This window comes from Arachis stenosperma, chromosome 2 (assembly GCF_014773155.1).
Source record: "Arachis stenosperma cultivar V10309 chromosome 2, arast.V10309.gnm1.PFL2, whole genome shotgun sequence".
In the NCBI taxonomy this organism is placed as follows: domain Eukaryota; kingdom Viridiplantae; phylum Streptophyta; class Magnoliopsida; order Fabales; family Fabaceae; genus Arachis; species Arachis stenosperma.
Window position 1 is genome coordinate 52,939,075 of NC_080378.1, and position 25,349 is coordinate 52,964,423.

The 25,349-nt window shown below is 36.8% G+C and overlaps 2 protein-coding genes and 1 non-coding gene across 3 annotated transcripts; 1 reads left to right on the forward strand and 2 right to left on the reverse strand.

The window, feature by feature from the left end:
- Positions 1 to 252: 252 nt before the first annotated feature.
- On the forward strand, positions 253 to 4,995 carry LOC130962888 (zinc finger BED domain-containing protein RICESLEEPER 2-like). The gene is made up of 5 exons (XM_057889045.1): positions 253 to 309; positions 605 to 877; positions 2,704 to 3,455; positions 3,554 to 4,848; positions 4,934 to 4,995. Exons 1-5 carry the CDS (start codon positions 253 to 255, stop codon positions 4,993 to 4,995), a joined length of 2,439 nt encoding a protein of 812 aa, XP_057745028.1.
- Positions 4,996 to 7,912: 2,917 nt separating this feature from the next.
- LOC130962889 (uncharacterized) lies at positions 7,913 to 8,823 on the reverse strand. Its single transcript, XM_057889046.1, has 3 exons — positions 8,516 to 8,823; positions 8,162 to 8,386; positions 7,913 to 8,120 (listed from the first exon to the last, which is right to left on the reverse strand). The coding sequence occupies exons 1-3, from the start codon at positions 8,821 to 8,823 to the stop codon at positions 7,913 to 7,915; spliced, it is 741 nt and encodes a 246-aa protein (XP_057745029.1).
- Positions 8,824 to 24,930: 16,107 nt separating this feature from the next.
- On the reverse strand, positions 24,931 to 25,034 carry LOC130964352 (small nucleolar RNA R71). Its single transcript, XR_009080449.1, has one exon. It is a non-coding gene; the product is annotated as a small nucleolar RNA R71 (small nucleolar RNA).
- Between the last annotated feature and the right edge of the window lie 315 nt (positions 25,035 to 25,349).

The window sequence follows — 25,349 nt, forward strand, 5'->3', positions numbered from 1 at the left end:
CAAAAATACACAAACTCAAAGTAGAATCTAAAAATATGAGTTTTGCACTAAAACCTATAAAAACTTTATAAAACTTAAACAAAACATACTAAAAAATATATGAAAATGATGCCAAAAAGCGTATAAAATATCCGCTCATCACAATACCAAACTTAAACTGTTGCTTGTCCTCAAGCAACTAAAAACAAAATAGGATAAAAAGAAGAGTAAGATACAATAAATCTCAGAGTTTTCAATGAAGCTCAGTTAGGGATGGCAGCAGTACCCGTACCCGCGGGTACCCGCCCCGCCCCTACCCGGTCGGGGCGGGTTTGAACCCGACCCGGAGCGGGGCGGGTCTAAAATCGTGGCGGGTTGATAAGCGGGGCGGGGCGGGGTCGGGTTCAGGCTAAACCCGCCCCTACCCGCCCCGGAGTGTATATATATATATATATATATATATATATATATATATATATATATATATATATATATATATATATATATATATATAATATATATATAATATATAAATATATATATAATTTTTAGTGATTACTGATTAGCTTTTCAGCTTTCAGTTCTCAGATTTAGGGTTAGCAACCCTTAACCCTTTCTTCCTCAGCTCTTCTCTTCTCCTCTCCAAGACCATAGCGTCGCCGCCTTGGTTCAGATCAACCAGTGCTTGCCGTCGAACCTCCTCCAGTTCCGCGAATCGTTCAAGCCGCCTGTGCCTGTCGCTCCTCCTCCGCTCAGCTCGTCTAGTCGTCTCTGCCATCTTCGCAAGTCGCAACTCGTGGAATCATCTAATTCGTCTCAGCACCGCTCCTCCCTCTGCCACCTCCGCCACCTCCGGTCGACCCTCTCCTCCCGTGTTCGTCCTATCTTTGTTAGGTTGGTACTCAGATTTCAGATAAAAAGTTATACTTTCCTGCTTTTAGTTGTTGAATTTCAGAGGAGAAAAATTATCTTTACTGTTATAATTCTTGCCTTTAGTTTGGAATGGTTCTCCACTTGATTTGGGAGAAGTGAAAAACTTTTCACTTTCTATCAGAATTTCTTTCTATAGGAACTACCTAATGTAAATCACTTTACATTAACATAAAATTGTAATTATATCAGTTCTGCCATAATTAATATCACCTAGAAAAAATATTTACAAAAAATGGTACCAAACACACACAGTGATCTTGCTTGAGCTAAGATTTTTGGGACTTACATCAGTGAGCAGATATTTGTGGTGTTGATTATCAATTTGCGGAGGTTGAGAATGGTGTGAGTATGTGGAGTAGTGGTTTCCCTCTGTATGGAAATCCACCTTAACCTACTATTTTGTCCCCTCTTTGTTGCTATTGGATTTGTATAACTTTATTGAAACTTATTGTCAGACAAGGTGTTTTGTGAGAGTCATTTAAGCTGATGTATTGCTTTTCCAAACAACTTAGGTGGAAGCTATATTGAGATTTATCATCCAATTACTTGGCATCACTGTTTTGAAGTTTTTTAATTGCTATAAATTGCTTATTGGTTTTGTGAATAAGATGAACTTATAGCATATTTGTCAAAGCAAGTTTTATGTTTCAAATGTTTTTTTACTTTTGTTATCTGTCTATAATCAATGTGATTGTATTTCATGGCCATGTAGATATAAGCAAGTTTTATGTTTCAAATGTTTTTTTACTTCCTTTTTGGTGCTAAAGTTTGTAGCTTTTTGGTGCACATGATATTAACATTTCACTCTATTAAATAAATATATAATTATAACTTGTTTTGGGACTTATTTTGGGACTTATTTTGGCATATATATTTCAACTTGGGTCCCACTTTTTAGCCGACAATCTTGACTTAAATGATGATTTTAATTATTCAAATCTTTAATTAGCTTCTTTGTTTCTCTTGGCAAGACAGGGAAATGGATCCCCCTCCTAGAGGTCACACCTCATCAAATAATTGAAAAGAAAATTTAATATTATATATTTAATATCAAACATTTTTTTATTATTTAATAGTCTCTTCTCGGCAAATCACAAGACCCTCAATATTTGTTTTTTTTCCTTTTTTGTCATTATACACTACTCACACACTCTTCATTCACACACACTGAGTTCTTAAATTATATCCAACTTTAACTAGAATTTGAACTCAGATGCAGTATTAAAAAGGCATATAGATATGTTATTTATATTAAGCTTTTGCTGCATCTTCTATATTTATTTAAGTAGACTAATAATTAACTTAGTTTTTTTTTTATCTAATAAAGTTCACTAGATGGGCCATTACCAAAACACAGATTCATAAGATAGGCTTTGAAAAATTTTTGCTTGAAGTCCAGGGTCATGATCCAAGGAATATCAGCATAATTGACAATAAACAGCTTAAATTTTACATTCACTTTTCAGTCAAGAAGTTTCCCCTGCAGCATTTTGATGATGCAGTACTTTTTTTACTACAAAAAGGTGTCATTTAAACTCGTCTTCTTTTATTTGACAGGGTTTTTTACCATCTGAATTAAACACATATAAGCTAATGGTTATTGACATTTTTAAGTTATGGTTGAATTCATTCAATTTACAACTAATGATGTTCTGAGTTGGTTTATTCTGATTTGGTTTTTTCTAATTTTGGTGCATTCTGATTTGGTTTATTCTAATTTTGTAATTATGCATTTATGATATGATTTATGTTAATTTTATACCCTCATGTATTTTAATTTTATTGATATAGGTGTTTTCAAATTACTTCATGGCTAGTAATGCTAGAGAAGACACACAAAGCAACAGTGTTGCTCCAAATGATAATGAAGTTGAAGTTCAAAGTAATGCTAATCCAACTTCAGAAACTCCACAAGCAACGGATAATGTCTCAACTCCAGAAGGATCAACTCCTAATGAAGGTGACAATAAGACTCATGTTAAGAGTGCTTACTGGGAGTATTTTGATCGTTTGAAAGTTGAAGGAGAATGGAAGGCGAAATGCAAGTTTTGCAAGACTGTGCTTAGTGCAAATCCGAGGAATGGTACCAAGTCATTGCGGAACCATGTGGATCGATATTGCAAGAGAATAAAGGTGGCAAACTCTAGGCAATCATCAATTGTTGAATCATTGTCAAAACAATCACAAAAGCAAAAATTGAGTGAAGATGGTTTTGTGTTTGATCCTTCATTTACAAGAAAATGTGTTGCTGAAATGATTATTTTGCATGAGTATCCTATGAGTTGTGTGGACCACCATGGATTGAGGCGAGCTTTTGCTTCAATGCAACCAACCTTTAAAATGCCTAGTCGAAACACTATCAGAAAAGACATCTTGAAGATGTATGGGGACGAGAAGCAGAAGTTAACACTTCAACTAGATGAAAATGATAGTAGAGTTGCAATAACTACTGATATGTGGACTTCCAACCAAGAAAAAGGATACATGGTTGTCACAGCTCATTTTATTGATACTTCGTGGAAGTTGCATATGCGCATATTGAGGTACTTTAAATATTTTATAAACTTTTATACATTGTGTTGTTTTCATATGTTGAGCTAGGTTAATCTAAAAATGCATGCATGTTTGTTAATTTTTTCAGCTTTTGTTATGTTCCTTGTCCCCATACAAGTGAAGTTCTCACTGAAACGTTGATGAAAATATTGTTAGAATGGAACATTGATAGAAAATTGTCCACTATTACATTGGATAACTGTTCTACTAATGATGCTATGATAGATGGACTGTTGGGGCGTTTGGATTCTTCATTCTTGATGTTAGGGGGTAAATTATTACATATGCGTTGCTGTGCTCATATTTTGAATTTGATTGTGAAGGATGGCTTAAGTATTGTTAAGGAAAGTATAGAAAAGATTCGTAGTAGTGTATTGTATTGGACTGCAACACAGAAAAGGACCGAAACTTTTGTGAGTTGGTGTGCTAAAACAGCGATCTCATTTACTAGGAAATTAGTTCTTGATTGCCCAACTAGATGGAACTCAACTTATTTGATGTTAGAAACTGCTTTGTTGTATAAAGCTGTCTTTCCTAGGTTAAGGCAGAAGGAACCCCAATATAAAACTGTGCCAAGTAATGAGGAATGGGAACTTGCGAAGGAAATATGTGACAGATTGAAATTGTTTTATGATGTAACTCAACTGTTTTCTGGGTCTAAATTTCCGACTGCTAATCTTTATTTTACTTTGGTTTGTAAAATAAAAGTGTCATTGGATGAATGGGAAATTTCTACTAATCCGTTAATTGCTAATATGGCATCTAACATGAAGAAGAAATTTGAAAAGTATTGGGATGAAATTCATGGCATTATGGGTGTTGCTGCTGTTTTAGACCCTAGGTACAAGATGGTTGGGGTTGAGTTTCAATTTGAAAAAATGTATCCAGATCCAACAGAATGCTCCAAGCAAGTTGATAGAATTCATCAGTTGTGTAATGAGTTGGTTAATGAATACACTCAAAAAATGAGTTCGGATGTGTCACATGTCAGTGTTGGTGTTGGTACAAAAGAACTTAATGAAAGTGGAAATGCAAGTTCATTTGGGGGTGATGATTACATGGTGTATCTTAAAAGAAGAAAAATGACAAGGAGTTCATATGTGAATGTTGAGCTTGATCATTATCTTGAGGAGGAAATTCATCCTCCAAATGATCCTAACTTTAATGTTTTGAAATGGTGGAAGAACAATCAGATGAAATTTAAGGTTCTTGCAAAAATAGCTAAGGATATATACGCTATTCCGGTGTCTACTGTTGCCTCTGAATCTGCTTTTAGTACAAGTGGTCGTGTGATTTCTCCTCATCGTGCAAAGCTCAAACAAGACATAATTGAAGCTTTGATGTGTGGCCAAAGTTGGTTGTGGGCACCTTTGGGAAGTAAAGGTGATATATTGATTAATCTTCATTTATGTTAGTTTTTTTCATAGTACCAATTAATTTGTTAATTGTTATCTCTTTTAATTTTCAGGTTTAAATCTTGATTTGCAAACTTTTAATGATGATGAAGATGTTGAAAGTGATCAAGAATAAGGATTGAAGATCATTTTATATCTAATATTGTAATTTCTTTGTTATGGTGTTAAATTTGTAGTGATCTAACAATATCTTTTTTTTAATTTCAAGTTATTTTAGCTAATGGACATTGTATGAATTTTATGTTTGTATTTTAATTTATCTATGAATTTTAAATTTTTGTCTTAATTTATGTATGAATAGGTATATTTAATTTTTACAGGGGCGGGTCGGGGTGGGGCGGGTACCCGCAGGGACGGGTGCGGGTTCTGCTGTTTACTACCCGCGGGTAGTTATGGGGCGGGTAGTATATGCCTGTCAGGACGGCAGGGCGGGGTCGGGTAGGGTAAAAACCCGCCCCTACCCGCCCCACTGCCACCCCTAAGCTCAGTTTCAATTAGATGAGCGGGACTTAGTAGCTTTTTGCTTCTGAATAGTTTTGGCATCTCAATATCCATTGAAACTTAGAATGGTTGGCATCTTTAGGAACTTAGAATCCAGATGATACTATTGACTCTCCTAGCTTAGTTCTTTTTTATTCTTGAACACAGCTTTTAGAGTCTTTGTTTTCCAGTATTACCACCAGATACATAAATGCCACAGACACTTAACTGGGTGAACCCTTTCGGATTGTGATTCAGCATTGCTGGAATCCCCGATAAAGGTGTTCAGAGTTCTTAAGCACACTCTTTTGATCTTTAGATCCTTGCTCTTGCCTTTTGGTTTAAAGAGCTATTGGTTTCTTCTGCTTGCTTTTTCTATATATTTTTTCGCAATTTTTTTCTACGTGCATTTTTCTTTTATTGCAACATGCTTTTTCTTTTTCATTTTACTGCTTTTTCTTGCTTCAAGAATCAATTTTTGGATTTTTTAGATTACCAATAATACTTCTCCTTTTCCTTGTTACTTTAAGAGCTAACATTCATAAACTTCAATTTTAAATATGCACTGTTCATTCATACATTCAGAAAATACGCATTGCCACCACATCAAAATAATTGACTTTTCTTATTATAGAACTCGAAATTCATGTATCTCTAATTCTTCTAAAAAAAATTTACTATTTTATTCATGTTTAATGATGATAAGAGAAATATTTTATAGCTATTTGGAAAATAAAAATGCTTATGCAATTCTTAAATTAAAAGACAGGAAAATAAAAATAAAAATAAAAACTTAAATACTACTAGTAATCATGTAAGCCAAAATATGGAATACAGGAATTAGAATAACAGAAATATGAAAAACAGGAATTAGAATAGTTACTGGGTTGAAACTCAACAACCTCAAGCTTGAGGGGCACTGGGCTCTTCAGGAGAGAGCTTCTGGCGCTTCAACTCCTCTATCTCACTTGCTCTTTGACCAGTCTGCAGATCATGCTAGTCTGATCTTTCTTCTCCTCTCTTAGTTGATCCAAGGTGGTTTGTAGGTGCATCACATATGCCTTCAGCTGATCCCAATACTCAATTGGAGGGATCTCTTAGGGAGGCTCAAGTGCCTTCCTTTTGGGCTGATCCTTTGGTATCTTGGAGCTTTCCATCACTTGCTTAGTGATTGAGCTTTCCACTGGAATAAATGTGTCTACATGAAGCAGAATTTTAGCCTCTTGGCATAGGCGAAAGATAAGATTTGGATAGGCCAGCATGGCATGAGTGGACATTCTGTTTGCCAACTTGTACATCTCACGGGAGATTATTTGGTGAACTTCTACCTCATTCTCCATCATGATATAGTAAATCATCACATCTCTCTGAATAGTGACTTCAGAGCAGTTGCTAGTAGGGAGTATAGAATTCCCAATGAAGTCTAGCTATCCTCTAGCAATTGGCTTGAAGTTCATTTTTTTCAGCTGGTTTGGCTTGCCTTTTTCATCCTCAATCCATTGAGTTCTAGGCAGGCAGATGTCTTCTAGGACTTGATCCAGCTTTGGATTGGCTACCACCCTTCTATTGTAAGAATCAAGGTCATCCCTTTGTAAGGGTAATTTAAAGATCTCTCTCACCCTATCCAGATGAAAATAGATGATCTTTCCCCTGACCATAGTGCAAAAAGTATAGAATGTTGTTCCATCCTTCTTTTGCTTATCTGTCATCCGCAGATTTGCATAGAATTCATGGATCATGTTGTATCCAACAGTGACCTCAAAATTGGCTAGAATCTCCTAACCTCTCTTTCGAATTTGCTCTTGGATCTCCGGGTATTCTTCTTCTCCTAATTCGAATCTAACCTCAAGGATTACTGGCCTTTTACTCATTATCTTATGATAATGTTCTTCATGTTGCTTGGTGTAGAATTTAACAGGTTTGAAAATAACTGTTGGGTCATCATCCTTCTTGTTTCTTGGAGTGGTCTTGCCACTTCTTAGAGCCATGGGATTCAAATCTTAATGAAAGAAAAGGGCTCCTTCCACACCAAAATTAAAAGGTTTGCTCATCATCGAGAAAAAGGTAAGAAATGAAGAAGAAGAAAGTGAAGGAAGGGAGAATAGAAGAAGAGAATTTGAATTGAAAGGTGGTGAATAAGTGGGAGGGGAGCACGAATATATAAAGGGAGGGGGAGGGATTTTTGAATTCAATCTTAAAAGAAAGATAAGGTTTTAGAAATTACCTCCCTTGCTTGTCTTGCTGGCATTAAACACCCAAAATAGATGCATTCTGGTGTTTAACGTTGCTGTCCCTACTTGCTGAGCATTGAACGCCCAGTCAGGCACCCTAGCTAGCATTCAATGCCAGGCTGTCTGCCTCCAGGGTGTTCTATTTTCTGTTCTGCATTAAAAAGTAAACTAAGTAAAAAGTAAACTAATCAGAAACTAGTTATAAGGAAAATTAATTAAAACAGAAATAATTTAGAAAATTTAGAAAATAATATATTATTAATAATTGGGTTACCTCCCAACAAGCGTTTCTTTAATGTCTTTAGCTGGACTTCACTGTACTTAACTTAGTAGCAGTGTTGAGCCTCCTGGCTCAAAATCTCTTTCAAGGTTACGCTTAACCCTCTGTCCATTGACAGTGAACCTGTTGTCAGGATCTTTACCTTGAAGTTCTATGTGCCCGTAAGGTGATACACTAGTAATCACATACGGCCCCTTCCAACATAATTTGGGTTTCTCAGGGAATAGTTTGAGTCTTGAGTTGACTGTCCTGATCCAAAGACTTTGGAAGATATCTTGCTATCATGTCACCTTTTTGCTTTTTCTTTATAGATCTTTGCATTTTCAAATGCAGCTAAGCAGAATTCATCCAACTTATTTAGTTGGCGAAGCCGTTTCTCTCCTGTTGCTTTAGCATCAAGGTTAAGGAATTTAGTAGCCCAATAGGCCTTGTGTTCTAGTTCCACTGGAAAATGACAGTATTTTCCATACACCAGGTGATATGGTGATATTCCTATAGGGGTTTTGAAAGCTGTTCTGTATGCCCATAAAGCATCATCAAGCTTTCTAGCCCAATCTTTTCTAGAGGCGCTTACTATATTCTCTAAGATTCGCTTTAGTTCTTTATTTGAGACTTCAGCTTGCCCATTTATTTAGGGGTGATACGGTGTTGCTACTTTATAGCGAACTTCATAACGGCTTAAGACAGAATCCAGCTGTCTGTTGCAGAAATGAGTACCTCTATCACTAATCAGTGTCTGAGGGACATCAAATCTGTTGGAGATGTTCTTTTGGAAGAACTTTATCACTACTCTGGTGTCATTAGTGGGTGATGCTATTGCTTCAACCCATTTAGACACATAATCTACTGCCACAAGGATGTAGGTATTTGAGTATGAAGGCGGGAAGGGTCCCATAAAGTCTATGCCCCATATATCAAACAACTCAATCTTTAGGATCCCTTGTTGAGGCATGTCGTGACCATGAGGAAGATTGCCAGCTCTTTGGCAACTATCACATGGACAAACTCTCTAGAGTCCTTAAGGAGTGTGGGCCAGTAGAAGCCACTTTGAAGAACCTTGGTGGCTGTCCGCTTACTTCCAAAGTTTCCTCTATAGTCTAAGCCATGGGAATGCCATAGGATTCTCTATGCGTTTTATTCAGACACAGAGCATCGGATTATCCCATCCGAGCATCTCTTAAAGAGATATGGTTCATCCCACAAGTAGTATTTTGCATCATGCATGAGTTTTCGGGCTTGCTGCCTATTAAACTCCTTAGGAATGAACCTTATAGCCTTGTAATTTGCAATATCTACAAACTAAGGTGCTGTCCGGATGGCAAAGAGTTACTCATTTGGAAAGGATTCGGATATGTCAGTGGAGGAAGGAGAAGTCCCTGCTACTAGTTCAATCCTAGACAAGTGGTCAGCCACTTAATTTTTCTGTGCCTTTTCTGTCTCTAATTTCTATATCAAACTCTTGCAGGAGTAATACCTATCTTATGAGCCTGGGCTTAGAATACTACTTGGTGAGTAGATACTTTAGAACAGCATGATCAGTATAGATAATGACCTTGGATCCTACTAGGTAGGACCTGAACTTGTCAATGGCATAAACCACTGCAAGTAATTCCTTTTCTGTAGTAGTGTAATTATTTTGCGCATTATTTAGAACACGACTGGCATAATAAATGACGTGCAGAAGCTTGTCATGTCTCTGACCTAGAACTGCACCAGTGGCATGATCACTAGCATCACACATCAGTTCGAATGGCAAGTCCCAATTGGGTGCAGAGATGATAGGAGCAGTGACAAGCTTGGCTTTCAGGGTTTCAAAGGCATCCAGACATTCTTGGTCAAAGACAAATGGAACATCAGTGGCCAAGAGATTACACAGGGGTTTTGCAATTTTCGAAAAATCTTTTATGAACCTTGATGAGCGGATAATTTATACGCTTTTTGGCATTGTTTTTAGGTAGTTTTTAGTAGGATTTAGCTACTTTTAGGGATATTTTCATTAGTTTTGATGTAAAATTCACATTTCTGGACTTTACTATGAGTTTGTGTGTTTTTCTGTGATTTCAGGTATTTTCTGGCTGAAATTGAGAGACCTGAGCAAAAATTTGATTCAGGTTGACAAAGGACTGCTGATGCTGTTGGATTCTGATCTCCCTGCACTCGAAATGGATTTTCTGGAGCTACAGAACTCCAAATGGCGCGCTCTCAATGACGTTGGAAAGTAGACATCCATAGCTTTCCAGAAATATATAATAGTTTATACTTTATTCGAGATTAGATGATGAAAACTGGCATTTAACGCCAGTTCTATGCTGCATTCTGGAGTAAAACGCCAGAAACACGTCACAAACCAGAGTTAAACGCCAAAACACGTTACAACTTGGCGTTTAACTCCAAAAGAAGCCTCTGCACGTGTAAAGCTCAAGCTCAGCCCAAGCACACACCAAGTGGTCCCTGGAAGTGGATTTCTGCATCAATCACTTATCTCTGTAACCCTAGTAGCTAGTTTTAGTATAAATAGAACTTTTTTACTATTGTACTAGGGTCTTTTTTGACCACATCTTTGGTCTCAATTTTAATCTATTGTTCATCTTAGGAGACTATGGATCACGTTTTAGGGGCCATCACTTATGTATTTTCAACGGTGGAGTTTCTACACACCATAGATTAAGGTGTGGAGCTTTGCTGTACCTCGAGTTTTAATGCAAAGCACTACTATCTTTTATTCAATTCAGCTTGTTCTTATTCTAAGATATTCATTGCACTTCAACATGACAAATGTGATGATCCGTGACACTTATCATTATTCTCACCTATGAACATGTGATTGACAACCACTTCCGTTCTACCTCAGAACGAACGAATATCTCTTGGATTCCTTAATCAGAATCTTCGTGGTATAAGCTAGAATTATTGGCGGCCATTCTTGAGAATCCGGAAAGTCTAAACCTTGTCTGTGGTATTTCGAGTAGGATTCAGGGATTGAATGACTGTGACGAGCTTCAAACTCGCAATTGTTGGGCGTGGTGACAGACGCAAAAGAATCAATGGATTCAATTCCGACATGATCGAGAACCGACAGATGATTAGCCGTGCTGTGACATTGTATTTGGACCAATTTCACTGAGAGGATGGGATGTAGCCATTGACAACAGTGATGCCCTACATATAGCTTGCCATAGAAAAGAGTATGAAGGATTGAAGGAAGGTAGTAGGAAGAGATTCAACAGGGACAAAGCATCTCCATACACTTATCTGAAATTCCCACCAATGATTTACATAAGTATCTCTATCCTTATTTTATGCTTTATTTATTATTAATTTTGAAAACCATTATAACCATTTGAATCCGCCTAACTGAGATTTACAAGATGACCATAGCTTGCTTCATACCAACAATCTCTGTGGGATCGACCCTTACTCACGTAAGGTTTATTACTTGGACGACCCAGTGCACTTGCTGGTTAGTTGTGCGAAGTTGTGACAAAGTGTGATTCACGTTTGAGAGCGCTACCAAGTTTTTGGCGCCATTGTTGATGATCACAATTTCGTGCACCAAGTTTTTGGCGCTATTGCCGGGGATTGTTCAAGTTTGGACAACTGATGGTTCATCTTGTTGCTCAGATTAGGTAATTTTCTTTTCAAAAATTCTTCAAAAATCTTTCAAAAAATTTTTTCTTTTTTTTTTCATTTTTCTAAATATAGTTTTCAAAAAAAATCCAAAAAATTATAAAATCATAAAATCAAAAATATTTTGTGTTTCTTGTTTGAATCTAGTGTCAATTTTTAAGTTTGGTGTCAATTGCATGTTTTTAAAATTTGCGTATTTTTCGAAAATTCATGCATGTGTTCTTCATGATCTTCAAGTTGTTCTTGATAAGTCTTCTTGTTTGATCTTTAATTTTTCTTGTTTTGTGTTTTTTGTTATTTTTCATATGCATTTTTGCATTCATAGTGTCTAAGCATTAAAGATTTTTAAGTTTAGTGTCTTGCATGTTTTTCTTTTCTTGAAAATTTTCAAAAATAAGTCTTGATGTTTGATGAGCGGATATTTTATACGCTTTTTGGGGGTAATTTCATGTAGATTTTAGTGTGTTTTAGTTAGTTTTTAATATATTTTTATTAGTTTTTGAGCAAAATTCATATTTCTAGAGTTTACTATGAGTTTGTGTATTTTTTTGTGATTTCAGGTATTTTCTGGCTGAAATTGAAGGAGTTGAGTTAAAATCTGATTCAGGCTGAAAAAGGACTGCTGATGCTGTTGGATTCTGACCTTCCTGCACTCGGAATGAAATTCTTGGAGCTATAGAAGTCCAATTGGTGCGCTCTCAATTGAGTTGGAAAGTAGACATTCAGGGCTTTCCAGCAATATATAATTGTCCATACTTTGTACGAAGATAGATGACGTAAACTGGCGTTCAACGCCCCATGTTGTAGTCTGGCGTTCAGCGCCAGAAACAGGTTGCAAGTTGGAGTTCAACGCCAAAAATAGGTTACAACCTGGCGTTCAACTCCAGAAACAGCCCAGGCACGTGAGAAGCTTAAGTCTCAGCCCCAGCACACACCAAGTGGGCCCCAGAAGTGGATTTCTGCACTATCCATCTTAGTTTACTCATTTTCTGTAAACCTAGGTTATTAGTTTAGTATTTAAACAACTTTTAGAGACTTATTTTGTATCTCATAACATTTTTAGATCTGAATTTTATACTCTTTGACGGCATGAGTCTCTAAACTCCATTGTTGGGGCTTAGGAGCTCTGCAGCGTCTCGATGAATTAATGCAATTATCTCTGTTTTCCATTCAAACACGCTTGTTCCTATCTAAGATGTTCATTCGCGCTTCACCATGAAGAAGGTGATGATCCGTGACACTCATCACCTTCCTGAATTCATGAACGTGTGCCTGACAATCACCTCCGTTCTACATTAGATTAAATGAGTATCTCTTAGATTCCTTAATCAGAATCTTCGTGGTATAAGCTAGAATTGATGGCGGCATTCATGAGAATCCAGAAAGTCTAAACCTTGTCTGTGGTATTCCGAGTAGGATTCAAGGATTGAATGGCTGTGACGAGCTTCAAACTCGCGATTGTTGGGCGTAGTGACAGACGCAAAAGAATCAATGGATTCTATTCCGATATGATCGAGAACCAACAGATGATTAGCCGTGCTGTGACAGAGCATTTGGACCATTTTCACTGAGAGGATGGGAAGTAGCCATTGACAACAGTGACACCCTACATACAGCTTGCCATGGAAGGAGCCTTGCGTGGGTGAAGATGAGTACAAGAGAAAAGCTGAAATAAAGAGGACAAAGCATCTCCAAAACTCCAACATATTCTCTATTATTGAGTAACAATTACTTATTCCAAATACTTTCACTTTTTACAATTAAATTCAAAGAACCTTATTGGCATCCTGACTAAGATTAATAAGATAACCATAGCTTGCTTCATACCAACAATCTCCATGGGATCGACCCTTACTCACATAAGGTATTACTTGGACGACCCAGTGCACTTGCTGGTTAGTTGTGCGGATTGCAAAGGAGTGATTGCAATTTCGTGCACCAAGTTTTTGGCGCCGTTGCCGGGGATTGTTCGAGTTTGAACAACTAAAGGTTTATTTTGTTGCTTAGATTTGGAATAATTTATTTTTGTTGCTATAAAGTCATTAAATCTGAGTCCTTTATTTTCTTTTCAAAATTTTTTTTCAAAAATATTATTTTTCCTTATTAATTTTTAATTTTTATGTGAGTTTAGTTTTATACTTTAAGTTTGGTGTCAATTGCATATTTTATATTTTCTTTTAAATTTTCGAATTTGTGTTCTTTATTTTTCCTTGTTCTTCAAATTGTTGTCAAATTTTCTTGTTTGATCTTTGATTTTTCCTATTTTGTGTATTTTTCATGTTTTCCTTGTGCTTTTTCAAAATATTAGTTTTCAAAAAATATATTTTTTATATACAATATTAAAACACGTTACATTTATAGCTCAGTTGGCTAGAGTGTTGGCTTATGTTCTTGGCAATTGGGTATCTTCTTTTTAAAACTTTTTTCAAAAATAATTTTTCTTTGATTAAATCTTGTGCCAAACTTTAAGTTTGGTGTTTTCTTGTTAATCTTTCTTTAATTTTCGAAAATTTTATTGTGATTTTCTAAAAATTTTAAGTTTGGTGTTCTTTCTTTTGTTCTTGGTGTTCTTGTGAATCTTCAAGGTGTTCTTGAGTCTTCCTTGTGTTTTGATCTTAAAATTTTTAAGTTTGGTGTTCCTTGGTGTTTTCCCTCCAAAATTTTCGAAAACAAGGAGCATTAGATCTAAAAATTTTTAAGTCTTGTGTCTTTTGTGTGTTTTTCTCTTTCATCATAAAATTCAAAATTCAAAACAATATCTTTTCTAACTAATTTTAAGCCATATTTTCGAATTTTTTTATATAAAAATTCATATTTCAATTTCAAAATTTTTCAAATCTTATCCTTTTAAGATTTTAAAAAATTTTTTATTATATATTTTTCGAAAATATCCTAACTACTTTTTCTCTCCTCACTTTTTCGAAAATCTTCATAAAATATTTTTAAATTCTTTTTATTTTATTTTATTTTATTTTTATTTATTTTTAATTTTATTGTCGTCTTTATTTTATTTTATTTTATCATTATTATTTCAAAATTTTTATATATAACAAAATAAATAAAATAAATTCACATCATCTCCCTTTCTCCATTATGGACTTAAGTGGAAATGAACAGTCCAGAAGGACTCTGGGGTCATATGCTAACCCCACTACTGCTTCATATGGGAGTAGTATTTGTATACCCTCCATTGGAGTCAGTAATTTTGACTTAAATCCTCAGCTCATTATCATGGTGCAGCAAAGTTGCCAATATTCCGGTCTTCCACAGGAAGAACCTACAGAGTTTCTAGCACAGTTTTTACAGATTGCTGACACAGTACATGATAAGGAAGTAGATCAGGATGTGTATAGACTGTTACTGTTTCTATTTGCTGTAAAAGACCAAGCTAAGAGGTGGTTAAATAACCAATCTAAGGACAGCATAAAGACATGGAAACAGCTGTCAGAAAAATTCCTGAATCACTATTTTCCTCTAAAACGGATGACACAGCTAAGGCTGAGCATCCAAGGCTTTAAACAAGGAGATGATGAATCCCTTTATGATGCCTGGGAGAGATACAGAGAGATGCTAAGAAAATACCCCTCTGAAATGTTTTCAGAGTGGATGCAGTTAGACATCTTCTATTATGGGCTTACAGAGAGAGCTCAGATTTCTCTAGACCACTCAACTGGTGGATCTATACACATGAGAAAGACAATAGAAGAAGCTCAAGAGCTCATTGATACAGTTGCCAGAAATTAGCATCTGTACCTGAGCAGTGAACCTTCCTTGAAAGAAGAGACTAAAACAGTAACTGCTGAACTCAGTCCTGCAGAATAAGTTACTGAATTCAATCAGCAACTCGATTTCTAACAAAACAGCTAGCCGAATTCAAGGAGATACTACAAGAAACAAGAATGGCTAATATGAATATGGAAGTACAGTTAAAACAAACAGAACATCAGTTATCAAAATAAATAACAGAAGAGTGCCAAGCAGTTCAATTAAGAAGTGGGAAAACATTAAATACCTCACTTCAAGGTAGCAGGAAGCCAAGAAATGAGCAAACTACCCAAAATCCATCTGAGGACAGTAAGAGCCCAAAGAGGAATAATTCTGGCGCTCAAACACCAGAAAATGGGTGGAAAGCTGACGTTGAATGCCCAAACCATGCTCAGTCCTGGCGTTCAATACCAGAAACAAGCAAGGAATTGGCGTTGAACACCCAAAGGAAGTACAGTTCTGGCGTTTAGACGCCAGAAACAGGTGAGGAGTTGGCATCTAATGCCACTCCAGCTTTCACCCCTGGCATTCAAACGACAATGGGAGATCAGACACATACAAGTACTGATAGCAACCCCTCTAAAAAGGCTTCTCAACCCACATCTATAGGCAATAAACCTACAGCAACTAAGGTTGAGGAATACAAAGCCAAAATGCCTTATCCTCAGAAACTCCGCCAAGCGGAACAGGATAAACAATTTGCCTGCTTTGCAGACTATCTCAGGACTCTTGAAATAAAGATTTCATTTGCAGAAGCACTTGAGCAAATACCCTCTTATGCTAAGTTCATGAAAGAGATCTTAAGTCATAAGAAGGATTAGAGGAAAACTGAAAAATTTTACCTCACTGAAGAATGCAGTGCAGTCATTCTGAAAAGCTTACCTGAGAAGCTTAAAGATCCCGGAAGCTTTATGATACCATGCACATTAGAGGGTACTTGTACCAAGCAAGCTCTATGTGATCTTGGGGCAAGTATCAACCTAATACCTGCATCTACTATCAAAAAGCTTGGGTTGACTGATGAAGTTAAACCAATCCAGATATGTCTCCAACTTGCTGATGGCTCCATTAAATACCCATCAGGCGTGATTGAAGACATGATTGTCAAGGTTGGGCCATTTGCCTTTCCCACTGACTTTGTGGTGCTGGAAATGGAGGAGCACAAGAGTGCAACTCTCATTCTAGGAAGACCTTTCCTAGCAACTGGCCGAACCCTTATTGACGTTCAAAAAGGGGAAGTAACCCTGAGAGTCAATGAGGATGAGTTCAAGTTGAATGTTGTCAAAGCTATGCAGCATCCAGACACCCCAAATAACTGCATGAGCATTGATATTATTGACTCTTTGGTAAAAGAGGTCAATATGACTGAGAGTTTCGAATCAGAGCTAGAGGATATCTTTAAAGATGTTCAGCCTGATCTGGAGGAATCAGAGAGAATAATAGAACCTCTGAAAATCCCTCAGGAAGAGGAGAAACCTCCTAAACCCGAGCTCAAACCATTACCACCATCCCTGAAATATGCATTTCTGGGAGAAGGTGATACCTTCCCTGTGATCATAAGCTCAACCTTAGAGCCATAGGAAGAGGAAGCACTAATTCAAGTGCTAAGGACACACAAGACAACCCTTGGGTGGTCCATCAGTGATCTTAAGGGTATTAGCCCAGCCAGATGCATGCAAAAAATCCTATTGGAGGGTGACGCTAAGCCAGTGGTTCAACCACAGAGGCGGCTAAATCCATCCATAAAGGAGGTAGTGCAGAAGGAGGTCACTAAATTACTAGAGGCTGGGATTATTTATCCTATTTCTGATAGCCCTTGGGTAAGCCCTGTCCAAGTCGTCCCTAAGAAGGGTTGCATGACAGTGGTTCATAATGAAAAAAATGAACTGCTTCCTACAAGAACAGTTACAGGGTGGCGTATGTGTATTGATTATAGAAGGCTCAATACAGCTACCAGAAATGATCATTTTCTTTTACCTTTCATAGACCAGATGCTAGAAAGACTAGCAGGTCATGAATACTACTGCTTCCTGGATGGATATTTAGGTTATAATCAAATTACAGTAGATCCCCAAGATCAAGAGAAAATAGCATTCACATGTCCATCTGAAGTATTTGCATACAGAAGGATGCCATTTGGTCTGTGCAATGCACCTGCAAGCTTTCAAAGGTGCATGCTCTCAATTTTCTCTGAAATGGTGGAAAAATTTTTGGAAGTCTTCATGGATGACTTTTCAGTATTTGGAGACTCATTCAGCTCCTGTCTTGACCATCTAGCACTTGTTCTAAAGAGGTGCCAAGAGACTAACCTGGTTTTAAACTGGGAGAAATGTCACTTTATGGTGACTGAGGGAATTGTCCTTGGGCACAAAATTTCAAACAAAGGAATAGAAGTGGATCAAGATAAGGTAGAGGTAATTGAAAAATTACCACCACCTGCCAATGTTAAGGCAATCAGAAGCTTTCTGGGGCATGCAGGATTTTATAGGAGGTTTATAAAGGAAATTTCAAAAATCTCCAAACCTCTGAGTAATCTGCTAGCTGCTGACACGCCATTTATCTTTGATAAAGAGTGTCTGCAGGTATTTGAAACTCTGAAAGCTAAGCTGGTTACAGCACCAGTCATCTCTGCACCAGACTAGACATTACCATTTGAATTAATGTGTGATGCTAGTGACCATGTCATTGGTGCAATATTGGGACAAATGCATGACAAGCTTCTGCACATCATTTATTATGCCAGTCGTGTTCTAAATGACGCACAGAAGAACTACACAACCATAGAAAAAGAGTTACTTGCAGTGGTTTACGCCATTGACAAGTTCAGATCTTATTTAGTAGGATCAAAAGTGATTGTGTACACTGACCATGCCGCTCTTAAATATCTACTCACAAAGCAGGATTCAAAACCCAGACTCATAAGATGGGTGTTGCTTCTGCAAGAGTTTGATATAGAAATAAGAGACAGAAAAGGGATAGAGAATCAAGTAGCAGATCACCTGTCCCGAGTAGAACCAGTAGAAGGGGCATCCCTCCCTCTTACTGAGATCTCTGAAAACTTTCTGGATGAGCAACTCTTTGCCATCCAGGAAGTGTCATGGTTTGTAGACATTGCAAACTACAAGGCAGTAAGATTCATACCCAAAGAGTACAATAGGCAGCAAACAAAGAAATTGATCACGGATGTAAAGTACTATCTTTGGGATGAACCATATCTCTTTAAGAGATGTGCAGACAGAGTAATCCGTAGATGTGTGCCTAAAGAAGAAGCACAGAAGATCCTCTGGCACTGCTATGGATCACAGTATGGAGGACATTTTGGAAGTGAGCGAACAACCACAAGAGTCCTCCAATGTGGCTTCTACTGGCCTACTCTCTATAAAGACTCCCGAGTGTTTGTACTTAATTATGACAGTTGCCAAAGATCTGGCAATCTGCCTAACAGTTATGCCATGCCTCAACAAGGGATCTTGGAGATTGAGTTGTTTGATGTATGGGGTATTGACTTCATGGGGCCATTCCCACCATCATACTCAAACACTTATATTCTGGTGGCAGTGGATTATGTATCCAAATGGGTAGAAGCTATAGCAACACCCACTAATGATACTAAGACAGTGTTGAAATTCCTTCAGAAGCACATCTTCAGCAGATTTGGTATCCCTAGAGTACTAATTAGTGATGGGGGCACTCATTTCTGCAATAAACAACTTTACTCTGCTTTGGTTCGATATGGAGTTAGCCACAGGGTGGCCACTCCATATCATCCACAGACAAATGGGCAAGCTGAAGTCTCTAATAGAGAACTTAAAAGAATCCTGGAATGAACTGTGATTAACCATAGAAGGGATTGGGCAAGAAGCTTGGATGATGCCCTATGGGCATACAGAACAGAATTCAAGACTCCTATAGGAACTTCTCCATACCAGCTCGTGTATGGAAAAGCCTGTCACTTGCCAGTGGCACTGGAACATAAGGCCTACTGGGCAACTAGATTCCTAAACCTTGATGCCATGTTAGCTGGAGAAAAACGATTGCTCCAGTTAAATGAGCTAGAGGAATTTAGACTCAATGCTTTCGAGAATGCAAAAATTTACAAAGAGAAAGCAAAAAGTTGGCATGACAAGAAGCTGTCATCCAGAGTCTTTGAGCCAGGGCAGAAAGTTCTGCTGTTTAATTTTAGGCTCAGATTATTTCCCAAAAAATTGAAGTCCTGGTAGAGAGTTCCATATGTGATTACAAGTGTGTCACCATATGGATACGTGGAGCTTCAGGATAATGATTCTAATAAAAAGTTCATTGTTAATGGACAGAGAGTCAAACATTATCTTGAAGGCAATTTTGAGCAAGAATGCTCAAAACTGAGACTTGATTAAAGCTCAGTAATAGTCCAGCTAAAGACAATAAAGAAGCGCTTGCTGGGAGGCAACCCAGCCATTTACAAAGTTTATTTGTTAATTAATTGATTTTTATAGGTATATGTCAATTATCTTCAAGGTAAAATAGCAATTGCTTGAGTTCACAGAGTTACAGAAGGATTCAGAGGATAAAAATAGCAAAAAGAAGCTCACTAGTGCGAAAAAGCCAGTAAGAGCTATTTTGGGCGTTAAACGCCCAAAAGAAGCATCTACTGGGCATTCGACGCCAGAAAGAAGCACCTTCTGGGCGTTGAACGCCAGAAAGAAGCACCTTCTGGGTGTTGAACGCCAGAAAGAAGCACCTTCTGGGCGTTCAACGCCAGATTTACAACGTCCTGGGCGTTCAGAAAAATGCCCAGTGACAAGGGAGTTCCTGGCGTTCAACGCCAGCTAGAAGCAACAGCTGGGCGTTGAACGCCCAGGAGAAGCTACACATGGGCATTAAATGCCCAAATCATGCAGCGTTTGGGTGTTTAACGCCAGGACTGTGGGGAGGAGGTAAATTCGTTTTTACTTCACAGTTTTTCCAATTTTCATATTTCAATTCATGATTTCTTGCATAAACATGTTACAAACTCTCATCCTTCAATTCCAAAAATTTTAATCCTAATTTCTAAAATCCCTTTTTCAAAAATATCAAATGTATCTTAATTCATAAACACAAATCCTTTTCAAACCCATCCAACTTCTTTTCAAAAATTTAAAAAAAAAACTCAATTATCTTTTCAAATTCATCTCAAATCTTTTTCAAAATCTCATCATATCTTTTGTATTTTCGAAATTACCTCTCCTTCTATTCCTCTCCTTTCCTTTCTTTTGCTTGAGGACAAGCAAACCTCTAAGTTTGGTGTGTTTTTCCGTGATCAATGAGCTAAAACTCATCAAGATCATGGCACCTAAGGGAAAACAAACCACTTTAAGAGGCAAGAAAGAGAATATTCCAAAACCATTTTGGAATCAAGAGAAGTTCTTAACCAAAGAACATGCAGACCAGTACCACAAAATAATGGGTCTGAGATCAGTGATCCCGGAAGTTAAATTTGATCTGAAAGAAGACGAATATCCGGAGATACAGGAGCTGAAGTGCCAGAAGCTGTCTCTTGAAGGACCAGACACACCACAAGTTGAAGGAGCACCCATCATCTCCCAAACCAAAGGTTGTTGAGTCCTAATCTTAAACTTAATTCTGTGACAATTGTTCTTATTAGGAATATACCTTAGAAGTTATATATGAGTAGTAGTAATTAGTATATCTATTTTGATTTTATTTCCAATTAAGCTATAATTTATTTTTCTCATCATCATCAAACATGAATAAAATAGTAGATTTTTAGAATAAAGAGGCAATTTAATTTTTTTTGAGTTCTTAATAAGAAAAATTCTAATTATTTATATGTGGTGGCAATACTTTTTGTCTTCTGAATGAATGCCTAAACAGTGCATATTTTTTATATTGAATTTTATGAATGTTAAAATTGTTGGCTCCTGAAAGAATGATGAACAAGAAAAATGTTATTGATGATTTGAAAAATCATGAAATTGATTCTTGAAGCAAGAAAAAGCAGTGAAAAACAAGCTTGCAAAAGAAAAAAATGAAAAAAATATTTTGCAGAAAAAAAAACGCAAAAGAGGTAGAAAAAGCCAATAGCCCTTTAAACCAAAAGGCAAGGGTGAAAAGGATCCAAGGCTTTGAGCATCAATGGATAGGAGGGCCCAAGGAAATAAATCTAGGCCTAAGCAGCTAAATCAAGCTGTCCCTAACCATGTGCTTGTGGCATGCAGGTCCAAGTGAAAAGCTTGAGACTGAGTGGTTAAAGTCGTGATCCAAAGCAAAAGAGTGTGCTTAAGAACTCTGGACACCTCTAATTGGGGACTCTAGCAAAGCTAAGTCACAATCTGAAATGGTTCACCCAGTTATGTGTCTGTGGCATTTATGTATCCGGTGGTAATACTAGAAAACAAAGTGCTTAGGGCCACGGCCAAGACTCATAAAGTAACTGTGTTCAAGAATCAACATACTAAACTAGGAGAATCAATAATACTATCTAAATTCTGAGTTCCTATGGATGCCAATCATTCTGAACTTCAAAGGATAAATTGAGATGCCAAAACTGTTTAGAAGCAAAAAGCTACTAAGCCCCTCTCATCTAATTAGAATCTGAGCTTCACTTGAAACTCAGAGATATTATTGTTTCTTAATTTCTTTTTATCCTATTTTATTTATCTAGTTGCTTGAGGACAAGCAACAGTTTATGTTTGGTGTTGTGATGAGCGGATATTTTATACGCTTTTTGGGGGTAAATTCATGTAGATTTTAGTGTGTTTTAGTTAGTTTTTAATATATTTTTATTAGTTTTTGAGCGAAATTCATATTTCTGGAGTTTACTATGATTTTTATGTATTTTTCTGGCTAAAATTAAAGGAGCTGAGTTAAAATCTGATTCAGGCTGAAAAAGGACTGCTGATGCTGTTGGATTCTGACCTTCCTGCACTCGGAATGGAATTTTTGGAGCTACAGAAGTCCAATTGGAGCGCTCTGAATTGGATTGGAACGTAGACATTCAGGGCTTTCCAGCAATATTTAATAGTCCATACTTTGTACGAAGATAGACAACGTAAACTGGCGTTCAACGCCCCATGTTGTAGTCTGGCGTTCAGTGGAGTTCAACGCCAGAAACAGGTTACAACCTAGCGTTCAACTCCAGAAACAGCCCAGGCACGTGAGAAGCTTAAGTCTCAGCCCCAGCACACACCAAGTGGGCCCCAGAAGTGGATTTCTGCACTATCCATCTTAGTTTACTCATTTTCTGTAAACCTAGGTTATTAGTTTAGTATTTAAACAACTTTTAGAGACTTATTTTGTATCTCATGACATTTTTAGATCTGAATTTTATACTCTTTGATGGCATGAGTCTCTAAACTCCATTGTTGGGGGTGAGGAGCTCTGCAGCGTCTCGATGAATTAATGCAATTATCTCTGTTTTCCATTCAAACACGCTTGTTCTTATCTAAGATGTTCATTCGCGCTTCACCATGAAGAAGGTGATGATCCGTGACACTCATCACCTTCCTCAATCCATGAACGTGTGCCTGACAACCACCTCCGTTCTACATTAGATTGAATTAGTATCTCTTAGATTCCTTAATCAGAATCTTCGTGGTATAAGCTAGAATTGATGGCGGCATTCATGAGAATCCGGAAAGTCTAAACCTTGTCTGTGGTATTCCGAGTAGGATTCAAGGATTGAATGGCTGTGACGAGCTTCAAACTCGCGATTGTTGGGCGTAGTGACAGATGCAAAAGAATCAATGGATTCTATTTCGACATGATCGAGAACCAACAGATGATTAGCCGTGCTATGACAGAGCATTTGGACCATTTTCACTGAGAGGATGGGAAGTAGCCATTGATAACGGTGACACCCTACATACAGCTTGCCATGGAAGGAGCCTTGCGTGGGTGAAGAGGAGTACAAGAGAAAAGCTGAAATAAAGAGGACAAAGCATCTCCAAAACTCCAACATATTCTCCATTATTGAGTAACAATTACTTATTCCAAACACTTTCACTTTTTACAATTAAATTCAAAGAACCTTATTGGCATCCTGACTAAGATTAATAAGATAACCATAGCTTGCTTCATACCAACAATCGACCCTTACTCACGTAAGGTATTACTTGGACGACCCAGTGCACTTGCTGGTTAGTTGTGTGGATTGCAAAGGAGTGATTGCAATTTTGTGCACCAATGTTCATCTTGATCTTCAAAGTGTTCTTGGTGTTCATCTTGACATTCATAGTGTTCTTGCATGCATCATGTGTTTTGATCTAAAATTTTTATGTTTTGGGTCATATTTGTGTTTTTCTCTCTCATCATTAAAAATTCAAAAATAACAAAATATATTTTCCTTATTTCTCTCAAAAATTCGAAATCTTTGGGTTGATTTAGTAAAAAAATTTTAAAATAAGTTGTTTCTTGTTAGTCAAGTCAAGATTTCAATTTTAAAAATCTTATCTTTTCAAAATCTTTTTCAAAAATCAAATATTTTTCATTTTTTTATTATTTTCGAAAATTTTTAAAATTTATTTTCAAAATCTTTTTCTTATCTTTATTTCAAAATTTTGAAAACTTTACTAACAATTAATGTGATTGATTCAAAAATTTGAAGTTTGTTACTTTCTTGTTAAGAAAGGTTCAATCTTTAAATTCTAAGAGTCATATCTTTTAGTTTCTTGTTAGTCAAGTAATCAATTTTAATTTTAAAAATTAAATCTTTTCCAAAATATCTTTTTCAATCATATCTTTTCAAAAGATCTTTTTCAAATCATATCTTTTCAAAATTGATTTCAAAAATCTTTTCTAACTTCTTATCTTTTCAAAATTGATTTTCAAATCTTTTTCAACTAACTAATTGACTTTTTGTTTGTTTCTTATCTTTTTCAAAACCACCTAACTACTTTCCTCTCTCTAATTTTTGAAAATTACCTCCCTCTTTTTCAAAATTCTTTTTTTTTAACTAATTGTTTTAAATTTTAATTTTTATTCCTTTTTACCAACACTTCTCTTCATCTTAAAAATTCGAACCCCCTCTTCCTCTCTGAGTTCGAATTTTCCTCTTTTCCTTCTTCTATTCTTTTCTTCTTCTACTAACATAAAGGAATCTCTCTACTGTTGTAAAGATGATCCCTATTATTATTTTCTGTTCCTTTCTTTTTCATATGAGCAAGAGCAAGGACGAGGATATTCTTATTGAAGTAGATCCTGAACCTGAATGGACTCTGAAGAGGAAACTAAGAGAAGCTAAATTACAACAATCTAGAGACAACCTTACAGAAATTTTCGAAAAGAAAGAGGAGATGGCCGCCGAAAATAATAATGCAAGGAGGATGCTTGGTGATTATACTACACCTACTTCCAAATTTGATGGAAGAAGCATCTCAATCCCTGCCATTGGAGCAAATAATTTTGAGCTGAAGTCTTAACTAGTTGCTCTAATGCAACAGAACTGCAAGTTTCATGGACTTTCATCAGAAGATCTCTATCAGTTTTTAACTGAGTTCTTGCAGATCTGTGAGACTGTTAAGACTAATGGAGTAGATCCTGAAGTCTACAGGCTCATGCTTTCCCTTTTACTGTAAGAGATAGAGCTAAAACATGGTTGGACTCACAACCTAAAGATAGCCTGGACTCTTGGGATAAGCTGGTCACGGCCTTCTTGGCTAAGTTCTTTCCTCCTCAAAAGCTGAGCAAGCTTAGAGTGGATGTTCAGACCTTCAAACAAAAAGATGGTGAATCCCTCTATGAAGCTTGGGAAAGATACAAGCAGATGACCAAAAGGTGTCCTTCTGACATGGTTACAAATAACCAATTCATGTACACTTCTGAGAGGAATCCTGTGAGTAATAGGATGTCTCAGAGGAAGGGAGTTCTTAAAATTGATGCTCTGAATGCCATATTGGCTCAGAACAAAATGTTGACTCAGCAAGTCAACATGATTTCTCAAAGTCTGAATGGATGGAAAAATGCATCCAATAGTACTAAAGAGGCATCTTCTAAAGAAGAAGCTTATGATCCTGAGAACCCTGCAATGGCAGAGGTAAATTACATGGGTGAACCTTATGGAAATACGTATAATTCCTCATGGAGAAATCATCCAAATTTCTCATG